The sequence below is a fragment of the Chionomys nivalis genome, chromosome 8 (assembly GCF_950005125.1).
Source record: "Chionomys nivalis chromosome 8, mChiNiv1.1, whole genome shotgun sequence".
Lineage (NCBI taxonomy): Eukaryota > Metazoa > Chordata > Mammalia > Rodentia > Cricetidae > Chionomys > Chionomys nivalis.
In genome coordinates, this window is record NC_080093.1 from 20,353,342 (window position 1) to 20,377,500 (window position 24,159).

At 46.3% G+C, this 24,159-nt stretch overlaps 1 protein-coding gene across 1 annotated transcript in view; it reads left to right on the forward strand.

Moving 5' to 3' along the window:
• The first annotated feature begins 404 nt into the window (after window positions 1–404).
• Pdlim1 (PDZ and LIM domain 1) overlaps window positions 405–24,159 on the forward strand; it is a 42,956-nt gene continuing 19,201 nt past the window's right edge. Inside the window, exons 1-4 of the mRNA XM_057778565.1 lie at window positions 405–622; window positions 17,104–17,255; window positions 19,202–19,286; window positions 23,074–23,273. Of these exons, the coding sequence (XP_057634548.1) occupies window positions 527–622; window positions 17,104–17,255; window positions 19,202–19,286; window positions 23,074–23,273 (533 nt within the window). The 5' untranslated portion in view covers window positions 405–526. The remainder of the gene's footprint in view (window positions 623–17,103; window positions 17,256–19,201; window positions 19,287–23,073; window positions 23,274–24,159) is intronic.

Below are 24,159 nucleotides of genomic sequence, written 5' to 3' on the forward strand. Positions count from 1 at the left end.
GCCTTCTTTATAACAACGTCACGTGAGGTCACCTGAAAACGCCTCTTAAACCTATCTACCGGTTCCCACCCCTCTACCTTTTCCCAAAAGCAAAAGTGAAAACGACTGTTGACTTAGCTCAGCACTTTTCGGATTTTGCAAAACACACTGCGTGGTTGTGTAGGGTCCCCTGTGGGTAGGGACACGGTTCCCGTCTCACCATCGCGCCCTCTGGGCTGGGAGAGGCAGGGCGGTTGTGGGTAGGGCGGAGGAGGTGCGGGAGGAGACGCGGGGCTGCTGGGTGGAGCCGCAGAACCCAACCCACCGACCTGAGTCTGGCGAGGTGCTGGGAGTGGAGGCGCAGGCCGGGCGGGGCTGCAGCGAAACGGCCAGGGGCGGATCTGTCCCCGCCCTCGCTCGGGTCCCGCCCGCCCCAGGATCTCACAACCCGCGCCGCGCGCTCTTTCTCAGACAGCTGCTCTGGGAGCCCTGCGCGCCGTGCTGTTCTGTGCCTTGCCCGTCTGTCCCCCTCCGACTGTGCCTAGCCATGACCACCCAGCAGATTGTCCTCCAGGGCTCGGGACCCTGGGGTTTCCGCCTCGTGGGCGGCAAGGACTTCGAGCAACCTCTCGCCATTTCCCGGGTAAGAGTGTCTTGGGACGCGCGTGGGAACGGGGCGCTTCCGTAGGGTGGCGGCGCGCTGCTTGCGGAGGGGAGTCGGGGTGGTTGGAGCCCCGCGGCGATCGCGGCGGTGGGTACAAGATGTGCGGTGCGCTGAGCGCTCGGTGCCATCCACCGCCCCCTTCCCCGCCACTTCGCTCCGGGACAAGCGGGTTCCGTGCGTGCCGTGCCAAGGCCAACGACAGTTTTTTTTCCTGCGCCCCGGAAGCGTGGCGCTGCCGGCACGCAGACGCTCTTTGTGCCCGTGGAGATTGGAGCTCCGCAGACCCCGCGCGCTGGGAGTTGGCACGCCCTGCTCTTCACCGTGGAAGAGCCGGGAGAACTGATTGGAAACAGCAGAGAATCCTAGAAGGTGAATGCGAGTACAGAGGAGTTCTCAGGAAGGCGAGTGGGATTCTTGTAACTAAGAACTGAAACTCTTTTACACCCTTAAGGTTTGACCCGTAGCTGGTTTTCAGCTCCGTAAAGCCTTCCGTAGGAAACTGGAGTTTGGAAAGTAACCCCAGATGAATCTTCGTAGTCTCACCCTGTCTTAGGTGGTGAGATCACCTTTCTGCCCTCCAGGTTATCTGTGATTAGCCCATTTCCTTCTGGGAAGAGTAATTCCAACTTTGTGCATGGTGGTTGGGCTCGAAAACCTCTTAACTCGACCTCATCTCTGGGAGGGCCCAAGACCATCACAGGCTGCTAGACCTGTGGTCCATAAATGAAATGTAACCCCCTGTGAGACTGAGCTCCGTATTTGAAGGTCCACATTTTGGACGTGTGATCTGGGACAAACAAAGACTATTTCCCACTGCTCGTCAACATTTTTAGCCCCTTCAGATAGAAGGTGTGTGTGTGTGTGTGTGTGTGTGTGTGTGTGTGTTACTAAATATCTTTGGATTATGGAGAGGGGAAAAACTGCAGCTATAGCCTGGAGGGACCACATTCTGTTCTTTGGTACATTTGCTGGCTAAGACTGACCTTAAACTTGTTTTCCCAGTCTGTAAATATCCCCCTTTTTCTTAGAGGGGTTCTGGGATGGAGACAGAAGAGAAAGATCCTGATGGCCCAGCTTCTAGCGGCCCAAGGAGTTAGATGGGGGCTGTGGAAGCGTTCCTGCCTCCTCTTGGTTTTTCTGCTAGCGGCAGTGTGGTTCAGGCTTTCTCACAGGTGGCCTGGCCCAGCAACTGGCTCTTTTGACTACCCTACTCCAAATAAACAGGCAGCCTAGATTAAGGCTTTAAGGCCGAGTTCTTCCACTTGACCATCTTGTCTTCCAGAGATTTTTTTTTTTTTGTTTTTGGGGATGTGAACTCTTTTTCCAGCCTCCAGCCAAAGTTCTCAAGTATGGGAACTGTGCCTTACCCAGTCTGGAGCTCTTACACCAAGCCTGGCCCAGGACTGCACTTGACTGTGCCTCGTGTATCCTTGCAGATGGATACAAATGCTTGCCCACCAAGGGCACTGCCTCTGCACATTCGGAGTTGGTTACCTCATAGTCCAGTTGTTCCCACTCTTTGTGTCTATAATTAACCTGTAAGGCTTCTCCACTTCCAAGAAACTTTCTTTTTAAGTAGGGGAAACTATATTGGCAGTCTGTTGGAAGGGTAGTCTTGGCTTGGCATTTTGGCTGCTTCTAAAAGTCGTAACACCAGCTGGGAATATAGCACAGTGAAGCATTCGGCACATTGTAGAAATGAAGATGTCGTGGGGTGGAAAACACTCCGAATCCATTGCTTTGGAACTTCACGCATTTATTAATCTTCCTCCTTGTTTGAGATAGACTCTCATGTATCTCAGGGTGGTTTTGAACTCCATGTATAGACAAGGATGACTTTGAACTTCTGATCCAGCTGCCTCCCACTTTCTGAGTGCTGGGATATGTAGCACATGGGAGGTTTATGTAATTCAGGGATTGAGTCCAGACATCATGCATGCTAGGCAAGCACTCTACCAACTGAGCTACATCCCTTGCACCCGATCCATGAATTTTTTCACGCTCCACACTCATGTTGATTGAGCACATGTCATATGCGTATGCAAACTTCTCAGACCTGAGAGGATATGGCTCTGAAGGGAAGCTAATCTTTATTATGCCTTTGGCAAGTGCTTTCATTGAAAAGTGAAAATGACTCAGAGGCATTGTCATTGTGACAATGGCTATAAGTCACTTGTTTCTTCTTCATCCTATCATTGCCCCTGTTCAGCTCTTGGGAATGAGAAAGTGATTGTCATGATGTGAACGTGGCCTGGGTGGCCTGGGATCTGGCGCTGGTCTGGCGTCTAGTTCTTATCCAAGCGGTACCTAAGGTGAGCACCCAGAGTTTACATTTATCACTGCAGTGGGGTAACAGTAGCCCTTGGCTACCAGTTGAAGAACGCAGAGTGCTCTGTAAACAGTGAATAATGGCGAGGTGTGAGCATTGGTAAGCTCTGCCCCCCTTCTGGCTGGTGTGTGCTACATTTAGTGTCCTGGGCAGTTTGCTAGCATGTTTTTGTGTAAGTAGACTTGAAGTCTCCACACCAAAGCAAACCATAAAATTAGGCAGGGAGAGGAGTGCCTCTTACTTAAATAACCATGTTTGCTTTCTCTTGCATGAATTATTCTGGTATTGGCTCCCGTCTTTTGCTAAACCGATGAAGCCGGATAGAGCTCATACTTGTGTACACTGGAGATATTTCTTTTTTCTAGCTGCATTCCCCTGACTGTAGAATGAGCACCTGTACAGCCCCACCCTGATCAGGATCTCCAGTATTGGTGGCACATAGGTTCTCGGTGATGTAGCCCTGTCCTGACATCCAGTAATCACTCTGTGCTTTTCTTCATATTTACTAACTGGGCATCCTAAACCCTAGATGCTGAATTTTGCCTGTTTTTAAACAGGCTTATATAGAGTATTTTATACGTATTTTTGTGTGTGTCTTCTATTATACCTTTGTGCCTTCATCTATGTTTCTGTGAGGAATTTAATTATCACAGCCCAAATTTCTCACTATAAATGGCTATAAACTAGTTTTTTTTTCTATCTAGTATCTCATTTAAGGCTCGCCTTTGACTCCCTGCTACTGAAGCCACATAGTATTTGACTGCTCTCTGAAATCTTTTTCTGTTGGTTCCTGTTCCAACCCTGTGGCTCCCCCACACCGTGTGTGTGTGTGTGTGTTCCCTCCTCTGTGTTATTTCATATTTCCTCTGGTAGCTTTCAAGGGAAACCTTCAGAGAATCCACACCCATGCTGAAATTACTTGCCACTACGCTGACAACTGAAAAAACACAGGAAGGGGCGGGGCCAGTGATAAGGGGATGCTCTTAGTTGGAGTTGCCACTTATTTCCCCCTTGAGTACTGGGGAACCCTTTGCTGAGAGCCTGTGGTTTTATAGTAAGTGCTTGTGTCCTTTGCCCAAGGACCCTAAGGGGGTGCTTAATAATGGTTACTCTGTAGCCAGAAGGTCTTTTCTGATTTTCAAGAGGGTTATTTCTAGATTCAAGTAGAGTTTTACGTTGTGTCATAAAGGTTGGAAGAGCAGGGCTCATCAATCAGGTGATAAAAAGGAAGACCTGCCTAACACTGCCCCATGTGCATTAAAGGACCTGCGCTGCATACCTGCATGCGTCGTATGCCCTAAATCACCCCAGAAGCATTGGCCTTTCCAGCTGATTGAGGTCCACCTGGGAAGAAGGGAGGCAGAGGAATCCGAGAAAATGGCCTGAGGTGGAAACATGAGCCTGCCTTCCCAAACCTCTAGGATACTGACCATGGAGGTCAATTTGCTTTTCAAAATTAGGTTCTGTTTGCTCTTTGAATTTTAATTAATTAATTTTAATTTATTTTATCGTATAGGTGTTTTGCCTATATGTGAACTATGTGTGTGCCTTGTACTCATGAATGTCAGAAGAGAGTTTGGATCCCCTGGAACTGGAGTGACAGGTGGTTATGAGCTACCCTGTGGGTACTGGGAATCCAACCCAGGTCCTCCGCAAGAGCAATAGATGCTCTTAACTACTGAGCCAACTCTCCGGCTCCATGCTGATTAATTTGGATGAGGAATGAAGCAGGGAGAATAGCTTTCAGATATTGCATCTTGGGTGGTACCCTCCTGGGCTGATCAGGACTGGGAAAGGCACCCAGTGGTTGCTGTGTCAGGGCCCAGCTAAGGCTGCCTTCCAAACTGCCTTCTTCCCTCCAGGCCGTATCTTGCTGATGTTCTGTGGAGTACAGCAAGGTAGGCATCTCTCATTGCCTACTGATTGAGTCACATGACCCAAAACCCCACAACAGGGCTGGCCAGATGGCTCAGCAAGTAAGGGTTCAAAACTGACCTAGCATCTTAGATGCCAGAATTAGGGCAAATCTTTGTCAAAAGGTTTGTGACAAATGAGGTTTGAAAATTCACATTCAGTTCCTTTATGGGGTGCTGCGTCCGTCAGTACATCTTTTTTGGGGGGGAGGGGAGAATTCACCAGGCATTGGGTGACAGTTTGTGTTCTGGTCCGTGTGTACGTTACACTTAGTAGGTTTACATGTGGTTGTCATAAATGATGAAGCCAGGCATGGAGTCTCAGGATGCTGAGGCAAGATTGCTGCACGTCCAAAACCTTGAGCTACACAGTAAGTTCTTGTCCAGCCCAAGCTATAAGTGTGAAGTCCTCTCTGAAGAAAAGCAAAGAAACACCCCAAATCCCTCACAACAGAAGGTCAAAGGGAAAAGTAAGGGAAGGCCAAGGAAAAAGCCCTTCCCAGCTGTACTTCATGGAGCAATCGCTGTTAAAGTCTGGTTCTAAGACTTTTCAGCCTGTTTTTCTTCTAAGTTACATTTTCAGAGTCAGTTGTTGTATCATGGTGGATCATGTAGACTTCATTGTTCTGTATTTTCTGTCATAATTTTGTTACAACACATGAAGAATCAAAGGTAGCTCAGTATCCTGGGGAAATGCATTTTTTTTTGTCTTTAGCTGAGTATAGGATTAAACCCTGTCTTGCCCAATTCTTCTTATATGTCCAGAGGTGGTGGGGGCGGGCAGGTCAGTTCCTGAAAGCTCAGCAGCTGTTTGAGCAGTGGGAATAACAGTATTTACCTCCAAAGGTAGTTGTGATGGTGGGTGGTGCCTGCTGGGTGCCCAGTGCTCTGGTAAGCCATAGCAGGCATCAGGATGCAGCTTACCGTTAAAGAAGTGTTAATGGTGGCTATTTTTTTTTTTTGTAATTAAGTTTTTCCTTTCAAAAATTATTTTTTTATTTTATGTGAATGGTGCTTTGCCTGCACGTATATCTGTGCATTGTGTGTGGTGTGTGTGTGTGTGTGTGTGTGTGTGTGTGTGTGTGTGGTGCCCCTGAATCCCCTGCAACTGGAGCTACAGATGCTTGTGAACTGCCATGTGGTTGCTGGGAACTCTGGTCATCTGAAGAGCACCCAGTGCTGTTAACCACTGAACTATCTCTTCAGCCACAAAGATTTATTCTACTTTTAATTATGTGTACTTATGTGTGTATGGGGGGGTATAAGTATGGGTGGGTGCAAGTATCCTCAGAGTCCAGAAGAGGGTGTCGGATCCCCATATTGCTGGAGCCAGAAGCAGTTGTGAGCTGTGTAATACGGGTGCTGGGAACCATATTCTGGTCCTCTGTAAGACCAGTATCCACTCTTAATCCATGAGTCATCTCTCCAGCCCTGATACTATTTTGAACCCTTTAAGAACGCCTTTCCAACAAGCTAATGAGATTGATACCGTTGCCAATTTCATTTGATCAGTGAAGGAACAGAAACGGCCAGAATAGCCTGCAAAAGTGAATGTCAGATTTTGGTCGTGGGCGGCGGTGGTTAGGGCGGCTTTAAAGCATGCACATTCATTGTAGGCTTTTGGATGCTCTCAAATTGACGTCTCTCTCTGAGAAGTTAGGGTATTCTCTCTATTGGCAGCTCCTTTTACTTCCTGTCTTCAGAGCGGTGATTGCTCAGACCAAGAAAGCAGCAAGTCTCTCTGAACTCCTGCCTCTGCGGACTGACAACTCTATTTTGCACTGTGTGTGGAGGAAGCTGGGTTAGGGCACAGCTCATCTACAAGTGCCCAGCCTACTTAATTGCCTCATTTCCTGAAGAAAGTGGTTATAGACTAACCAAGAACATTCTGAAGCTGCATTGTTTCAGCCAACCTCTGTATCCTTGTGCAGCGTTTGCGACTTTGATGTGGCTTCAGAGTCTGGGTGGCAGCCTGGACCCACAACCTGCAAGCCAAGAGAGCCCCAGGGAGGAGTTCACATTCACCACTTAATGTGGCTGGCAGGCAGGCTGCTTCTGTGTTGCCCCACCCCCTGTTTAGACTGTCAAATTTATGCCTAAAACCCCTGACATGGCCTTTAGATCAAGAGACCGTGCTTCAAGGTCTACACGTCATTGCAATGGAACTTGAATTTCATGTTTTGTTGGTACTACCAGGACATGTGTCATTATTTATGCTTCCTTTCTCACTTAGTTGTACATGGACTTAAGGGAATTTACAACTCCAAAAGCACGCAAAAATGATATTTAAAACACAAGGACATACTTAAGATTTAACGAAATATTTGGAACATGGAAGCAGAAGCAGCAGTGTTTCAGGAATGTTAAATCAGTTGGTTTCTGTAATTGCACACTGAGTTTAGCTGTGAGTTTTCTGGCCATGGCAAAATGGGAACCATGTTGAGTGTGTTGGACTTCTGGGCTGACATGTCTTTTATAGTACTCGACTTTAGTTCCTTCTCAGAGGTTAATCGGCATTAATAGTGCTTTTTTCTCTCTCCTTTCTTACCCCATTCCTTCCCTCCCTGCCTCTCTCTCCCCCTTCTTCCCTTTCTCCCTCCTGCCCTCTCTTCTTCTGTCCCTTCCTCCTTCCTTTCCTCCCTTCTTTCCTTCTTGCCTTCTGTTTTAGAGAGAGAGAGAGAGAGAGAGAGAGAGAGAGAGAGAGAGAGAGAGAGAGAGAGAAGAGTCTATTCTAACTGAAGCGTCTTCAGAGGGCCATTTATGTACAGGAGTGTAAGTCCTTCAGGATGTTTCTTGAGAAGCTGGACTTTTAGGTTTAAATGTTTATTGTCTGTCCAGTAATTTAACTTCAGTCAGGAAGAAAGTATTGGGGAAAGAAATAGTTGACATCCCCCTTGAAGTTTCCAAACCCAGTGAACGTCAATTAGGCTTTGCTAGGAAGTGGAAAAGGCAGAGATTAGGGGCTGAGGGTGTAGCCTAGTAGTAAGAATGTATGCTTAAGCCAGGCGGTGGTGGCGCACGCCTTTAATCCCAGCACTCGGGAGGCAGAGGCAGGCGGATCTCTGTGAGTTCGAGGCCAGCCTGGTCTACAAAGGGAGTTCCAGGACAGGCTCCAAAGCTACAGAGAAACCCTGTCTCAAAAAACAAAAAAACAAAAAAACAAAACAAAACAAAAATGTATGCTTAACGTGCCCGAGGCCCTGGGTTTGGCCCCCAGGACAAAATAAAATAAAACGAATGAATGCATGAATCTTTCTGGATCATTCTGTATTAATTTGAGGTGGAGTAGGGCTCTTTGTATAATTTACACCCCCCCCCCCCACCACCACCAAGGGTATCTGGTAGCTAAGAAGTTGGAAATCAGTACCACATCCTTGCAAATACAGTTCTAAGCTAGTGGTGAGCTGGGTTGATTTCTGGCCCCAGGTTTAGTAAGTAGCCAGCTCCAAGCAGCAAGGTGAGTGGTGTTCTGTAACACTGAGGAAATCGACTTGTAGTAACCAAAGGGAAAGTTAGAAAATCATTTGAATAGAGAGGATTTTTTTTTCTTCAAAGGGATGAGGGGGAAAGTCAACTTCTCAGAATATATAAAACAGCTGACAAATGCTTGCTTGGAACTCTGACACCTATCATAGGGCAGCAGTTAGCTCATCATCTAGTAGGGAACTCTTATTTTTCTTCCTTCTCTTGTTACAAGGTCTTCCTTGGTGGCCTAGACTGGCCTGGAGTTCCTGTTGGAGCCTATAGTGGCTTTCAATTTTAATATGGTGTCATGAGTGTTGGAATTGTAGGTGTGCCCCGTCACTCCAGGGTGGCTGGAACACTTGAGAACAGGATGGGGGGTGCTTTCCATGCTTAAGAGGAAATAGGTTACTGACCTGGGTAAACAAAGGTATCTGCTAATCCTATCTAGGAAGTATTTCTTTTCTTTGGTGCTGGGCATTGAACCCAGGGCTTCATCAGCATGGAGTCCCACCTCAAACTATTATAAAAAGGGCTTTGATGGGTAATTGTGCTTTGCACAGCTTTCAGTTCCAAACTCATTTGTAGCAACCAGAGGCTGGCTGGAGGGTGAAGTGGTAAGATAAATCTCTGCAGGACTGATTACAACTGGTCCTGATAACTGGGTTTCTGTGCTGGGGCAGTTAGAGCATGGTGGGGCTTGTGGCTAAGTGGGTGGTGTGTTTCGCATTTAGAGGGACCAAATTTCCTCAGTTGGTGCTGATTGTGGCCGTAAGGAAATCTAAGCCCAGAATTGCCAGATTTTCCTCAAGCTTAGTTAGAATCTATGGGCTTAGGTACATTTATCAGTATGTGATTTAAAATTTAAAACTAATACAAAGCAGTTTTGATTGTGGACCAGATTCACTTGATGGGCTCAGCTTCCAATTTCAATTGTAGAAAGTTAAAGCTGCTAGGTGAATGTGGGTTTTAGGTAGGACCTTCCAAAGATCCACTTAAGACAGTGGTTCTCAACCTCCCCAAAGCTGAGACCCTTTAATACAGTTCCTCATGTTGTGGTGACCCCCAACCAGAAAAGTATTTAGTTACTACTCCATAACTATAATTTTACTACAGTTATGAGTTGTAATATAAATATCTGATATGCAGGGTATCTGATCGGCAGTTCCAAACATGTTGCTACCCACAGGTTAAAGGAATGGCTGAGCTAGGGGTTGAGTGAGTGACCTCTGTAATGGGTCCAGTTTGAATCGTCATTATAAAGTATGCTGGCTACCTTTATGTCAACTTGACACAAGCTAAAGTCATCTGAGAAGAGAGAACTTCAATTAAGAAAATGCCTCCGTAAGATTGGGTTTCTGGCAAGCCTGCAGGGCATTTTTTTAATTAGTGATTGATGGGAAGAAGGCCCAACCCGTTGTGGGTGGTGCCATCTCAGGGATGGTAGTGCTGAGTTCATTAAGAAAGCAGACTGAGCAAACCATGGGGAAAAACCCACTAAGCCCCTCAGTGGCCTCTGTATCAGCTCCTGCCTCCAGGTTTCTGCCCTGGCTGAGTTCCTGTCCTAGCTACCTTCAGTGATTTATACAATGGGGAAGTATAAGCCAAATAAAACCCTTTCCTCCCCAAGTTGCTTTTTTAGTCTTGGTGTTTCATCGCAGCAATAGTAACCCTAACTAGATCAGAAAGTATCTGTGCAGTGAGGTCATCTGACCCTCAGCACGACTAATGGTGTCTGGTTGTCTCTTCGTAGTAAGGGAGCACAGTGAATATATGTGGGAAGGTCATTGCTGTTTCCAGATAAAATACAGGGCTCTCATAGCCTGCTCTCCGTATCTCCAGTCTCATATCCTCTTCTCCTCCCTTTGCTCCCTGGGTTTCACCTGCGCAGCCCACAGAGCGTTCTTGAGACTTGGCCTGCTCTTTCATGTCTCCTTTTGTGACCTCATGGTTTTAAACAGCACCACCTTTTAGTAGTCATTTCTGTAGCCATGTGTGTGTGTGTACACATGGATGTGCAGGTATAAGGGCAGAGGAAGGCATCCAGTATCTTCTAACCTTATTCCTTTGAGGCAGGGTCTCTCCCTGAACCTGGAGCTTATGCCTCTCCATCCCAGGGAGACAGCCAGCAAGCACCAGCAATCCTTCTGCCTCTACACCTCCTCTCCTCCCCACAGTGCTGGGGTTGCAGGTTCGAAGCAAGACCATGTCAATCTTGTAACACGGGTGCTGGCATCCAAACTCCCATCTTCATGGCTGTTCAGTAAGCACCCTTAACCACCGAGCCATCTCTCCAGCCCCCATTGTTAGTATTTGGGTTGCACTGTACCTCTGAGCACAACATTTATCTCTGGCCTGTCTCTCCAGGGACCGTGAGCTCCTTGGTGGCCCTTTTCATAGCATGTGGTTTCAGGAGTTCACCACGAAGAGCTCCGCATGTTTTGAATTCTGGGCGCTTGCTCTGTTTTGAGTCATCTCATTAACCCTCGCAGCAGCCTCCCGAGTCAGGCCCACTGACAAGTGAGGCACAGCGAAGCACTAAATCCCAATGACAGGATATCAAGTCCTGGCCCCCTGCCTCTCTAAGATATATCTTAACCTACAAGCTGTGATGTTTTTCAGAATATGCATGGGGATGAGCCATGAGTGAGTGAGTGAGAAAGGAAGCATGGGGGAGAATGAGGCGTGCCAAGGAGGGGGTTAACTCTTCCTTGTGGTCCGTGTTAAGCCGCTGCTGGCTCTGTGAATGTGCCCCATTGAAAGAGTAGGGAGAGCTACACCACAGTTCAGGTCTGCATTACTTAAACTCAAGTTAAAATCTTAACAGAGTTTGAAGGCCCCTTATGGACGTAAAGTGTAAGAGTCTGTGGGAGTGGTGGCTTCCAGGTAAGGAGTGGCCATCTGGGACTGGGGGCGAACCCAAGGATGAGCTCAACTTGAGTAACTGCTACAGAAACCAGAAGAGCTTTCTTTCCCTGATAGAAATTGCTGCACCTAAACCACACTAGTTTTTGTAGCAAGGGTTGTATGTTCTAGGTGCATGATCTCTAGGGGAAAGACCCGACTGAGGGAATTGGGGGCACGTCCACTTAACTAATGGGTTTTTGGAGGGAAGTATAGGGTTTCATTTTTTTTTTTTTTTTTTTTTTTTTTTAGAAATTGAAGTTAACGCCATCATGAGCTGGTTCTGATGGAATTTGATGGCTGCTTCTAAGAAATTAGACTAGGCATTGTGGGGTAGCGGACCCTGGAGCCTGCCCTGGCTTGCTACTCACCTGCTGAGTCGCCTTGAGCAAGCTGCTTAACCCTTGTTTCTCCATTTCCTCATCTTCAGTGATGCAAGTGATATTGCCTGCCTGATAGCACCACCAAAGGATCATAAACCAAGCCTTACTAACCACTTAGATTGCACTTGGCATGTAGTACACTCTCATTAATGGTGGCTACTGTTGAAATTGAAGCTCACTGTGGTTGAGTAAGTGTGTGGTAAAGAGTCCTTCATTCAGGACAGGAATCCTCCAGCAGCAGGATCCAGGTCTTCTCCCATGCAGCCCTGTTCTGTTCTGTCTTATAATTGGTATGTTTGATAATGGGCGGGGCTCTGGGCCCCAACTCAGTACAGAGCAGGGGAGCTGTTGTCTCATGCCTGGGAGGCACCTGGCCAACAGGGTTTTGTGCCACTCTCGTTCTTTGTACAGAAGGCCCTGGCAAATACACCTCCTTAAATTCTGGGCTTCTTTTCAGCTCTGACAGTGGGCTTACAGTCTCCGCCATGGTATTGCACTGAAGCAAAAAAGGGTAGAATTTACAAGGGTTTCTGTGTTAAAACCAAGCCTTTAGCGATGTGAACTTGAACCACTTGTAGCTTCTCTCTGGTCCTGCTTCTAAAATGTTGTCTAATATATTCTTTCTCATCTATGTGAGCTCCTTATTTTTATTTTAAATATGCGGTTTGAACAGGCTCTGTGAGGTAAGTTCTGTGATTTATTTGATCTACCATCCTTCCATCTTTTTTTTTTTTTTTTTTTAACACGGTCTCGTGTAGCCTAAGTTGGCTTCAAACCCACTGTGTATCCAAAGATAACTTTGATTTTCTGATCTTCTTGCCTCCTCCTCCCAAGTGATAGCAAGTCCAGTTTATGTGGTGTTGGGAATCAGTCCTAGGGTTTTGTACTCGCCAGGAGAGCAGCCTACCTTTTGTGCAGGGTGGGCTATCCCCAGCCCCAACCCTTTAAAAAAAGAGAGATGGCTCATAAAAGAACAATATTCCATCAGAGTCAGAGCTGCTCATCGTTTCTTGTAATTTTCAAAACTTTCCTTTGGCAAAGAAAAGGAAATCAGATTGAAGGATAGGCTGGCTAGGTCCAAATTACTCAGGTGTGGGGCTCCTAGGACTGGTTTTAGCTTGTCTGGGGCCTGTTGGGATGTTCTCTGCAGAAATGCCACTCCTACTAAAGAGTTTGAACCAAATGCTGGAAATTCCAGACTTCTTAGCAACTCAACATAAAGCATAAAAAAAAAAAAAAACAAACTTTTATTTTCTGTTCAAGATAGTCATTTTAAGGGAAATGGTTACTTGATTTAAAAAAAATTGTTGATTATTTTGAAATATTCCTTTCAAATAGTAAAATAGTGTGTGGCCATGTGGGTACAGCGGTAGTCAGTGCCTGGCCCATCTGGCCCATCCCTCTCCACCTCATCCCCTTCAGACAGACTCTCTCTCTCTTCTTTTTAAATTTAAAATAAAGTTATTTTTTTGTACAATATATTCTGATCACTGTTTATCCTCTCTCCTCTCCTCCCAGACTCTTCAACTCCCCACCCTTCCCGTTCTACATCTTTCTCTCTCAAGAAAACAGACAAATAAAAAGACAAACAAAGAAAATAAAAGAAAACAAACAAACAGAAAAGAAACCAAGAGCAGGAGGAATGCACACACACACACACACACACAAGTACACCATAAAAACTCAAAACTGAAAACCATAATATACAAGCAAAAGGCCAGTAAGGTTAAGAAATAAATGCCCAAACAAAGCAATATGAGACAAAAACAAAGAAACAAAAAAGCCAACAAGAAACAAAGCAAAACACAAGTCCAAAAATACCTTTGAGTTCATTTTGAATTGGCATCTGCTGTTGGACATGGGGTTGGCCTTTAAGTGTGATTTGTATACCCAGTGACTCCCTTGGAGATGCTGACTTTTCTTTGTGAACAGTTGTTAATTGGAGATAGTTTCTGGTTAGGAACAGTTGGACTGTCTGGTTTGAACCTGTGCAGGCCTGATATCATCTCTGTTGTGTCTGGAAGACACTGTTTCCTTGGTAGCATCATGCCCTTTGGTTCTTACGATCTTCCATCTCTTCCACATAGGTCCCTGAGCCCTCAGAGACAAGGTCTCTTACTGAACCTGGAGCTCACCAGTTCTAGTTAGCTGGCTTCCTGAAAGCCTCAGCAATCCTGCTCTCTCTCCCACTATCTGAGCTTTGGGTTATGGGGGGCGGACACACCCAGCTTTTACATGGGTTTGGGGGACCTGAGTTCAAGTTCTCTCTCATGTTTACACCAAAAGACCTCTTAACCCTTGGTTGATCTCCCCAGCTCTTGATAACATCTTTAACTGCAGTGGGTATTTTAATTCGAATCATCCATTGACTATTTATTTTGAACTCCTACTGTCATGTGATAGGTGCCATAGATTGGTGTTCAGGGAACACTCAGAAGGTAAGTAGAGACTTAAAAGGTGAGAAAAGTCAGGCAGGCAGAGTTAAGAGTACCTAGGGAGGAGGAAGCTGGAGCTTGGTGGGGGGGTAGCTTGAGGGGGGGCCTTGCTAGAGGGTTTGGGGTATCCTAAAGGAACTGCTCTGCTCTTTTATGCTGTTATTTTATTATAAATCAGTGGCTTTGGCTGGCATTATTCTCCTGGTTTTCCAGCTAGTGTGCTTGGAGATAGAATTTGCCGCGTTAGAACCATTACCAATCCTAAATAAAGGCATTCTTAGGTAGGACAGTTAAAAAGTGAGCCAGCGGCTACAGAGAGAGTTTGAGGCCAGCCTGGGATACATCAGACATTCTCCCACAACACCAAACAAGCAAAAACAAGAAAGAGAGCAAAACTCTGCATTGTCTTTTAGGAAAAGTGGGCTGTATATGGTAGAACAAACACCAGGCCAGCACTGAGTCACTCAGAGTGAGTTTCCTCCGAGGAAGACTGGTGTCAGACATCTCACTCTCTGGTTGCCTGGAGCACAGCTCTTGTTTAGTGAGAGAGATCTCTGTAAACACATGATGGGGGAGTGGGAGAGGAAGGTTAGGAGGTCAGGATCTCTGTACTGGTTCCAGGTCTTCACATTCCAAGGTTTTTTTTTTTTTTTTTTCTTCTCCTGGTGAAGCCAGAACATGCTCAAGCCAGAAGGGACCTCAAAGGGCTAACTCAACCCCTCATTTTGTGAGGTCAGGGTACCAGTGAGGGGTGGGCCATGGCAGGGCCCCCACACCAGCAGCCCTATGAGGGATGTGTTTTCTGTTTGGTGAGGGCTATTTGGGAACATGGCTGTGGAAAACTGAGGCTTAGGCCATAGTCTTGTATTCTGATTTGACACTTTGAAGAACCCGCTCTGGAGACCACCTGTGGTTTCCAACATCTACTGGCTCCCAGGAGCTATGGCGTATCCAAGAGGAAGCCAGAGCCCTGTGGTCACTAGGGGCTGTACCATTGTGCCCCCGGGTTCCCTTCCAGAATGGCCTATGAATATCATACAGTCATGGACTGGCCCTGGTGTGATGATAGTAGTATTTTGGTTTATCCTGCCTGAGAAATATCCAACAGCAGTCCGTCTGAGGCCGGTGCTGTTTCAGAGTGGGTGCCATTCGTCACACCAGCATCTGTGTCCACTCACAAAGCAGGTCTGTGTGGGGCACATTTACTGTGTCCACAGGGAATCCTCAGTGGGCAGATGGACTTAAGGACCCGTGACAGTGACTAACTGGCCTTCCCCAGGCCTCCGAGGTCTACACATTTGGAACTATTGGCTCAGAAGCATCAGCTTGTAGAAAACCAGTCACCTGTGGGGAAAGACCCTAACCATAGCTGATTTCCTGGTGCCAACCCATGCTACCATATTTAAAAATTATCTTTATTGTTTGCTTTTTTTACTGTAAAATAGCTCAAGCTAATTGTAAAGAAACTAACATGCTGCTGAAATGTGTTACTGTGAGAAATTCCAGTTTTGTCTGTGCTTATAGTTCATGACATATGCTAAGACTGTACAGAAATAGAAGTTACTGTACACAATGTTTTCTAAATGTGTAAGCTTAAAACATGTGTTGTGCAGGAGAGTGGCCCTGCGCCCTGTTTGGGCCGCACCCTGGAGCTGACCTTGTTGGCAGGGACACAGGTGAGAGCACGATAGCTGACCCCCTTCCCTCGCTTGCCCCAACAGCAATCAGGAGAGGGGGCCCCCGCACCTTGCCTGGGCAGAACAGTAGAGCTGGCTCTGGTGGTGTGAGTGTGAGTGAGTCAGACCTGAGGACCGGAGAGCAGGAGAACTGGTCCCATTCTTTGCTGCAGGTTGCCTGGGGTGAGCTAGCTGAGGCAGAGCGGGAGAGCTTGCCTGGGTCGTGAGGATGAGAGAAAGCTGGCAGACTGACCAGCTCAGCTACCACGCAGGCTCAGAGCTAGGGCTATGAGTTCTTCCGCTCTGATAGCCACCTCATCCGTGAACTGCTGGAGCTTGTGAAGGGGGTGAACCTACAGATCCAAAACTGTAGAATTTCTCTGACACTGGACAAACAGGATAGCCAAGAGGAGTCCCAGGGAAAGCCCATTATCGAGGGTGTAGCAGAAGCCAGAGACCTCAAACCCACCAATGACTTGTAGCAATGAACACCTACAAGTAAAGATGTATGGACTGAAGGATAAACCGTGTGACTCAGTGGGCCACGCTACAGCCTCACAGTGAGAGTATTCTTTTTCCTCCTTCTCTTCTGTTTGTTTGTTTGTTTTGTTTGATTTCTGGTTTTTCTTTTAAATTTATTTTGTTTTGGGGAGATTGCAAAGGCAGAGGGCAGATGCGAGGGGACAGGGAGATAAGTGGGATTGGGATGTGTGGTGTGAAATCCACAAAGAATCAATAAAAAAAACACACAAAACAAACAAACAAAAAACCAAAAAGCTGTGTTGGTGACTTACTTTGAGGTTAGAATACTAAGTATCATGTCTGAGTCTGCAGTGGGCCGGCTCTACGGCTAGTAATGTACTAGTTGGGTGATCCTAGGTCATAGAGTTTTCTAGTTCCGGTTCTGGTGTTCGTTCTCCTTTCTCACAGGTGGTTCTTGTAATGGGGCAATGAGGTCACATGCAGGAAAGGACTTGGCAACTGGTAGCAGACTGTACAAACGTGAAGGATTGCTGCTGGTTAAATTATGATCTTAGCACACTTTCTTTCTCTTTCTTCCATCTTTTCCTGCTCTTTCTTCCATCTTTTCCTGCTCTTTCTTTCTCTTTCTTCCATCCTCGCAGGGTCTTGTTATGTATCCCAGACTGTCTTCAAACTCATTACGTAGCTCAGGCTAGCCTCAAATTTTCTCCTGCTTCAAGTTCCCCAGAGCCGGGATTAGAGGTGTGTGCCACTGTGCCAAGCCTTCCTTTTTCCATGCTTTTATCTTTATTAGTGACTACTTAACCTGACGGTATTTACTCATCGGTTTTCCTAAAGACAAATAGTATCTAATGTGCTCTCCCCTCTGTTGTCAGGTCACTCCCGGAAGCAAGGCTGCTATAGCTAACTTATGTATTGGCGATTTAATCACAGCCATCGATGGGGAAGATACCAGCAATATGACACACTTGGAAGCTCAGAACAAAATCAAGGGCTGCACAGACAACATGACCCTCACAGTATCCAGGTGAGGCTGTGGAAGTGTCAGTTCATGCTTGATAGACTGGAAGCTATTCGTGGACAGCATCTCTCTCCCCCATCTCAGAAGCCCTGACGCTTTCCGCAGCTCGTACTGTTCGTGATGAAAGCACTCCGGAAGGCTTCTGACTTTGAGGTTGCTCGTTTAATGATTTTTCACGGGATGTCTCATCATCTAGGTCTCTTTCTCTTAAGTTACCACATTTCCACTTGACCTAATACAACTAATGAAAATCCTGAGGAGGTAAAGTGAGCCAAAACACCGTTAAGGTAGAATGAACTGAAATGTCTTCCTGGGGACCACTGAGTTTCAGGTGTAGGATGCTGTCGGACCTTGAATAGTGGGTACTGTGTCGTGAGATCACAGCAGCAGGGAAGGACCTGAGCCTTTTGGACAAAGTGCCCAGTGTAACTTCAGGTGCACCGCAAGAAAGGAGCACAGGCATTGAACAGGCAGGTGAAGAAAGCACCTTGGAAGCTGTAATTAAGGTAGAATTTCCATTCTTCTTTCTCTTGGTCTTGGAAGTGGCTGTACGAAGCCAAGATGTCAGGAGTGATTGGTTCAGCTTTTAGTGGCTTCCTAGTTCCTGTTGGATCAGGTTCAGGTTCTTGTTGCTGTGTGAACCTGTTTTATTTAATGGCTTACTAACCTTAGCTTGTATAGTTCTGCCTAAGGTTCTCATCTGCAAGGCACATTTTGTGACCGTTTTTCCTCCTACTTGTGCTGTGCGGTTGGTAGACAGACCAAGAGATGATGAGAAATGCCAGACCATTTTCCTCCTTTTGGAGCTCTACTTCCTTGGTGGGAGGTGAACCGTTTCACTCTGACTCTTTCAAAAAGCACATTGACCCTTTGCTCTTGTCTCTTGTTCTATCTCAGCCCATGTCCGTCTCCCTCAAATTCATGTTCAGGTCATTCATGCGTTTATTTGTAGGTTCATTTTTTTTTCTCTCGTTCACTTGCCAACAAATTGTGCAGGTGTGTCTGATAATTGTCTGTCAATGGTTACTGTGACGAATACAAAGAAGGTTTAAATATTCTTTGCCGTGAAGAGAGAAAAAGCCCCAGTACTGATGAAGAAACTGAACCAAGACCATTGTTGTGTGATTGGCAGGAAGAAAGAGATCCTCGATTCATAATTATGATATGGTCCAGGCTCAGAACACTGAGCCAAGATAAGTAGAAGTCTGTCCCACCCTGAGTGGAGGTGGCAGGATGAGGCAGATTGAGCAACTCAGAGGGGTCTGGTGGCTGTGTCATTTCCCCAGACTATCCTGAGGGAGGCTGAGACTAGATCAGAAGGCAGCTTTGGAAATCCCTTGAGACTGTATGAAGGAGCCGTCCAATATGGCTGTCATCTAACTGACAAACAGAGGCTGGGTCTGATGGTGGGGTACAAGTGCAGAGGGGAAAAGTCAAGGAAAAGGGGAAGTTTTACTAATTTGCTTTTACCATGTAAAGTAGTTTCTTGGTATCCATGGGGGTCAGTGCCCAGAACTGTTGTAGATATCAAAATTCATGAGTACTCCTGTCTCTTCTGTACAAAGCAGTTTAATATTGTGCATACTCTATGTGTGTTTTCCTGCATTCTGTAAGTCATTTCTGGATTACCTATGGTAAGTGCTATGCACATGACTGCTATACCATATTGTTTAGAGAATAAAGGCAAGGGGAAAATCTGTACATGTTCAGTACCAGTGCAGAGTTGTCTCTCTACATCTGACTGAATCTAAGCAGAACCTGTAGACACAGAGGTCGAAATGGATTCTTTATTTAACATGAATGAGATAGCAAGCAGCTTCGGGCTGGGGAGGGTGCTCAGTGCTGGAGCCCTTGCTTAACATGTGTGAGATGTTGAGTTTGATCACCAGCATTGCAAAGCAGAATGAAATAAAACCAAAGAAGGGAACAACAGCTTTGTTCATTCCTCGCAGATCTGAACAGAAAATTTGGTCTCCTCTAGTGAGCGAGGAGGGGAAACGGCATCCATACAAGATGAATTTAGCGTCGGAACCCCAAGTAAGTGCTTATCTTTGCCCCTCCTCTGGCAGCTGCTTTCCTGCTTGGGCATTGTTCAGCTAGTCTCTTGTTTTTCCTGCACTGGAGGTCTGGGGATCAAGTGGCAGGGAGAGCCTTCCACTGTCTGTGCTGGGATCTGGCTCAAGTTCAGTTCTTCCCGTAAGGGAACTGCGGGAGGAAAGGACTGGAAAACCCCAGGGCAGGGGCCTGGCCTGGCCTGGGCTGGGCTGGAAGCTAGGAGCTGGAAGACAGGCAATGAGAGAAGAGGGCAGAGTCATTCTGCACGCAGGGTTGGTAGGACGCTAGCAGGGTTGGTAGGACACTAGGGTATCTGAGTGCTAGCTCTGCTCTTAAAGATTTTAGATACAAAAGAATCATCCAGTGGTGAGGAGGGTTAGGCCTGGAGCAGAGTGAAAAGGAAACACTAGCGTTTACTAGTAACCTTTCTTTCCCTGTGAGTCCGGAGCTGGAAATCTTTTCTAAGTTTGAGACACAGGTTTTTATATAGTAATAAAAAATTAACATAATCAACTATCTTATGTATAGTATAGAAATTGGATGAAATTGAATTCTATACCTTGGTGTGTATAAATTGAGTGGTTGATTATAAGTCTTTCCTCCTCCTCCTCCTCCTCCTCCTCCTCCTCCTCCTCCTCCTCCTCCTTCCTTCTCCTTCTTCTTCTTTCCTTCTTCTTTTTGGTTTTTCAAGAGAGAGTTTCTCTGTAGCTTTGGAGCCTGTCCTGGAACTCACTCTGTAGACCAGGTTGGCCTCAAACTCACAGAGATCCATCTGCCTCGACCTCCTTAGTGCTGGGATTAAAGGCGTATATCACCACCACCTGGCAACTCTTTATTTCTTAAAAGTTATTCCGTTAAAATTCCAGAAATGTAGTTATAGTTTTTCTCTGTTATGCAATAGCAATCAAACTTTTGAGGATCGTGTTGCATCTGCCGTGTCGAAACTGATGCAAGCTTATTATTTTGTATAAGCCCTATAAGGAACTTCATAAAATGTTATTTTGCAAACTGGCAGTTGTAGACACAAACTTAAATCATGCCAGCATTAATTTCAGTTTCTCTGGTAGTCTAGCGAATTATTAAGTTTATGTGCATGTTAACTTTTAATGTGTTAAGTTTTCATATGTTTCATAACACGAGGGATATTTTGGTTTAACTTGGTCCAAAATGCCCACTTTTCTCCTGAGATAATTATTCATACCTTGTTTATACTTTTTCTTTAATGCTGATATGTTGAAGATCATTTTCAGACTAAAAAATAATCATTCAAGCTACTCTAAAGGTTAGCTTGAGTGTATTTTTCTCTGTATTTGTACAGAAATCTTCCCACCTCCCATTTTCCCAGATCTTCCATTTCTATGCCTTTTTAGCTAGAGGATAGTGAGAACAGAGTTCATGGATATTGTAAAGATCTGCTAGCTCACATAAAGCTAACCAACACCCCAGCTTATCTGAGGTCAACATAGTTACATACCTAGTTTGTATTTCCTCATTATTGAGTTTCCTTGGAGACTGATAAATACAAAGCCCAAACAATGACATCATCCTTTCCAAAAGGCAAGCCCTAAATCCGCCTGCCTTCTGGAAAGACTAGAATCCACATGGGGGTAGAGATGTTTCTTTTATGTACAAATCAGATGCATTCTTGAAAGATGCTTTAGAAAGCTAGACTCAAGAATTAAAAAAGAAAAAGCCACCCCAAAGAAAAAACTCCACCATTCCCACCAAAGAAAACGGGGTGGGGGTGGGGGTTGGGGAGATAGCACCTGCTGCCAGGCTGCCTGAGGACCAGAGTTTGACACCTGGGACCCATAAAATGGGAGGTGAGAACTGACTCTCCTAAGTTGTCCTCTGACCTGTAAATGCGGGCAGTGAATAAATAAATATGAATTTGCGACACGATTATGAACTTCTCTTCTCACCAGGACTATTTTTGTTTTTACGGGAGAAAAGGCCAACCCTAGCGAGAACCGGCACTGTGCTTTTTGGCGAGTCACGCCCGTGTCCTTCCGAGGAAGCTTAGAGAAATGGGCTCCAAGAGGCATAACTTGCCCACAGCCAAGCACTAAGTGTCAGGGAAACTTTGAGCCAAGGCTAAAGAATAAGCACCCTGTGTTGCCCCAGAATCACTGTAGAGACAGAAGAATGCATGCTGGATGCTGTCATGTTGCCCACGCTGCCCTACAACGGGGTGAGAGCACAGGCCTCGTCTGTAAGCCAGCTGCTGCCTTCACAGCCGGTGATTTCAGAATTCCTTTGAGTTGGCGTACATAAGACTACTTAACTGTTCTTGACGATGGCCATTTTTTTTCTTTACCATCTTCTTTTGTGATTATTTGTAGCTAGGCTTGGTGGCAGAAACAGGTGGATCTCTGTGAGTTTGAAGTCAGCTTGATCTATACAGTGAGTTCCAGGACAGGCCAGGGCTGTGTAGAAAGACCCTGTCTTAAAATAAAATAAAAAACAAAAAATATATAAGCCTCTTTTGGTTATATGTGCAGACACAGACAAAGTCAACTAAATCTTACTAAACCATCTAAATCTTGAAGAGAAAATTTACTGGAATAACGAAAAAGAAATTTTTATCATAAAAATATGTCTGTGCCATCTTTTACTTTAAATTAGATTTATAATGAATTAGACAGTTTTCATTCATAATGGTTTCCAAATAAACCCCGAGTTTCTTTTTTTTTAAAGGAGGAAAAAGGAGCAATAGAGGGCCTGGGACTCTTTCCAGTTATTTGATTTTTTTAAGAAAGAAATCAGGGGTTATCAGAATTTCTTTGGGAACTAAGAAAACACATTGAGTTCAGTAGGCTACACAATGCTTGCGGCACTGGAAGCCAGAATTGATCTTGAGCATTGGAGCAGGGAGAACCTTGCTAACTGAGTCATCAGGTAACCTGTGATTAGTTTTTATAAAGGAATGTTAGTTTAAAAAGTACAGCTGGGTGGTGATGGCGCATGTCTTTAAACCGAGCATTTGGGGGTGAATTTCTGAGTTTGAGGCCAGCCTAATCTACAGAGCAAGTTCTAGAACAGTCAGGGCTACACAGAGAAGCCCTTTCTTGACTCCCCCTTCCCCTGCCAAGGACTTTGGTGTGTTTGTACAGATGCCTCAATAGGTTGTAGTTGGAATGTGGACATAGAAACTCAAAAGTCCTCCCTCCACAGGACTGCCTTAACCCAGCTTCTAGAACCTTCCATCTTGTGTATTACCACAGGGAACAATAGGCCCCCGACCCCTCTGCCTTCCTTGTAAGGACTGAGACTATGTAGTCAGCAGCTGCTTCTCCCATGTTCCTATTACCTACTTTCCTTGATGATCCAACCGGGGAATTTATCCACACCTTTTGGCGTTGAGAGCTCTGGGATGACCTAAGCCACCTCTCCTCCTCTTCCTAATGCCTCTGGAATGTGTCCTGAAAGGATGCTTCCTCGGCCCTGACTTGGGTTCTGGTAGCCTAAGGCATGAAGTGTTATCCTCCCAGAGGTACCCAGAGATCAGATCTGCCGGGCCTCGGGAAGAACTAGAGACGGGGCTGGCTGAGTGTGTGTGGGATGTGCAGTGAGCGTCTGTGGACGCTCAGGTCATGGTTCACTGTCTCGTTGCGTTTGTCTGAACCCCTCCGTCCCCAACTGAAGTTAGCTGTGAACCAGGGCTGCTATAGTTTAGCTGCAAGTTCTCCCTGGCCTTTGGCCTGTACCGCACATGCTAGGGGTACAGGGTGGACACCTCCTTGATTTCTCCTCTGCTCCCTGCCTTCAGGAGGTCCTGCACATAGGAAGTGCCCACAACCGAAGTGCCATGCCATTTACTGCCTCACCTGCTCCCAGCACTGCCCCCCGGATCATCACAAACCAGTACAACAACCCTACGGGCCTCTACTCGGCTGAGAACATCTCTAGCTTCAACAGCGCTGTGGAGGCGCAGACCGCAGGCAGTGGGGAGGATGCGAAGAGCCGACAGTAAGTAGACGCCCCCCCCCCACACACTCCAGGCCTCCAGGCCGGTCCTCGGAGAAGCCTTTTCCACTAGTTTCTTCTAACAAATTGAACCACTCATCCTGGGAGGGAATTTTTGGCATTTAAATTCTTCCCTGTTTGTAGGGTTGTAATACAAATAAGAAAATGTGTTGCTGGAGCAGCGGCTGCTGCTCAAGCGTGAGGATCAGGGTTCTAGTCCTAAAGCATACAGAAATGCTAGGTGGTCTTTCTTGGAGGCCTGTCTGTGACTCCAGCACTTCAGAGATACAGCCAGGGATCTGGAGCAGGCAGGCTGGCCAGACTAGCCACTTGAGTGAGCTCTGGGTTCGATGGATAAGGTGGGGAGCCGTAGAGGAAGATTCCTGATGGCACCCTCCGGTCTCCACATGCATGTGAGAGCCTCCACACTTTGCACACATGTATGCCCACACACTCATGGGAGAGAGGAATAAAAGAAAACATAATATAAAATGCCCCGCCCTGTGTCGGACACACAGATCTTGTAATGATTGAGCTTCGTTCTTGTCCTGAACGCTGTGGTCACTCACAACCACTAGTCATGGTCTTTCACAGGATTGTTGTGTCCTGGGAGTCCTCACTGTAGAGTCCTTGAGAGGATGGTCTCGTTTGTGTTGATGCTTCCCACACAATCTGAGCGGGGTGTGTGTGTGTACCCCAGTATGTACAGAGGTAGAGCAGTGCCTGCTTTCTCACCAGAGCAGAGCAGAAATGATAGAGAGAATCCTTGAGGCTGCAAGAACTTGTTCATGGATTGGGCTCTGACTTGTGCCGGGAAGAGAGGGCACTGTAGGTGGAATCAGGCAGGCACCTTCCTCTGTCACAGGCCTGTTGGCTATACCTGCCTTTA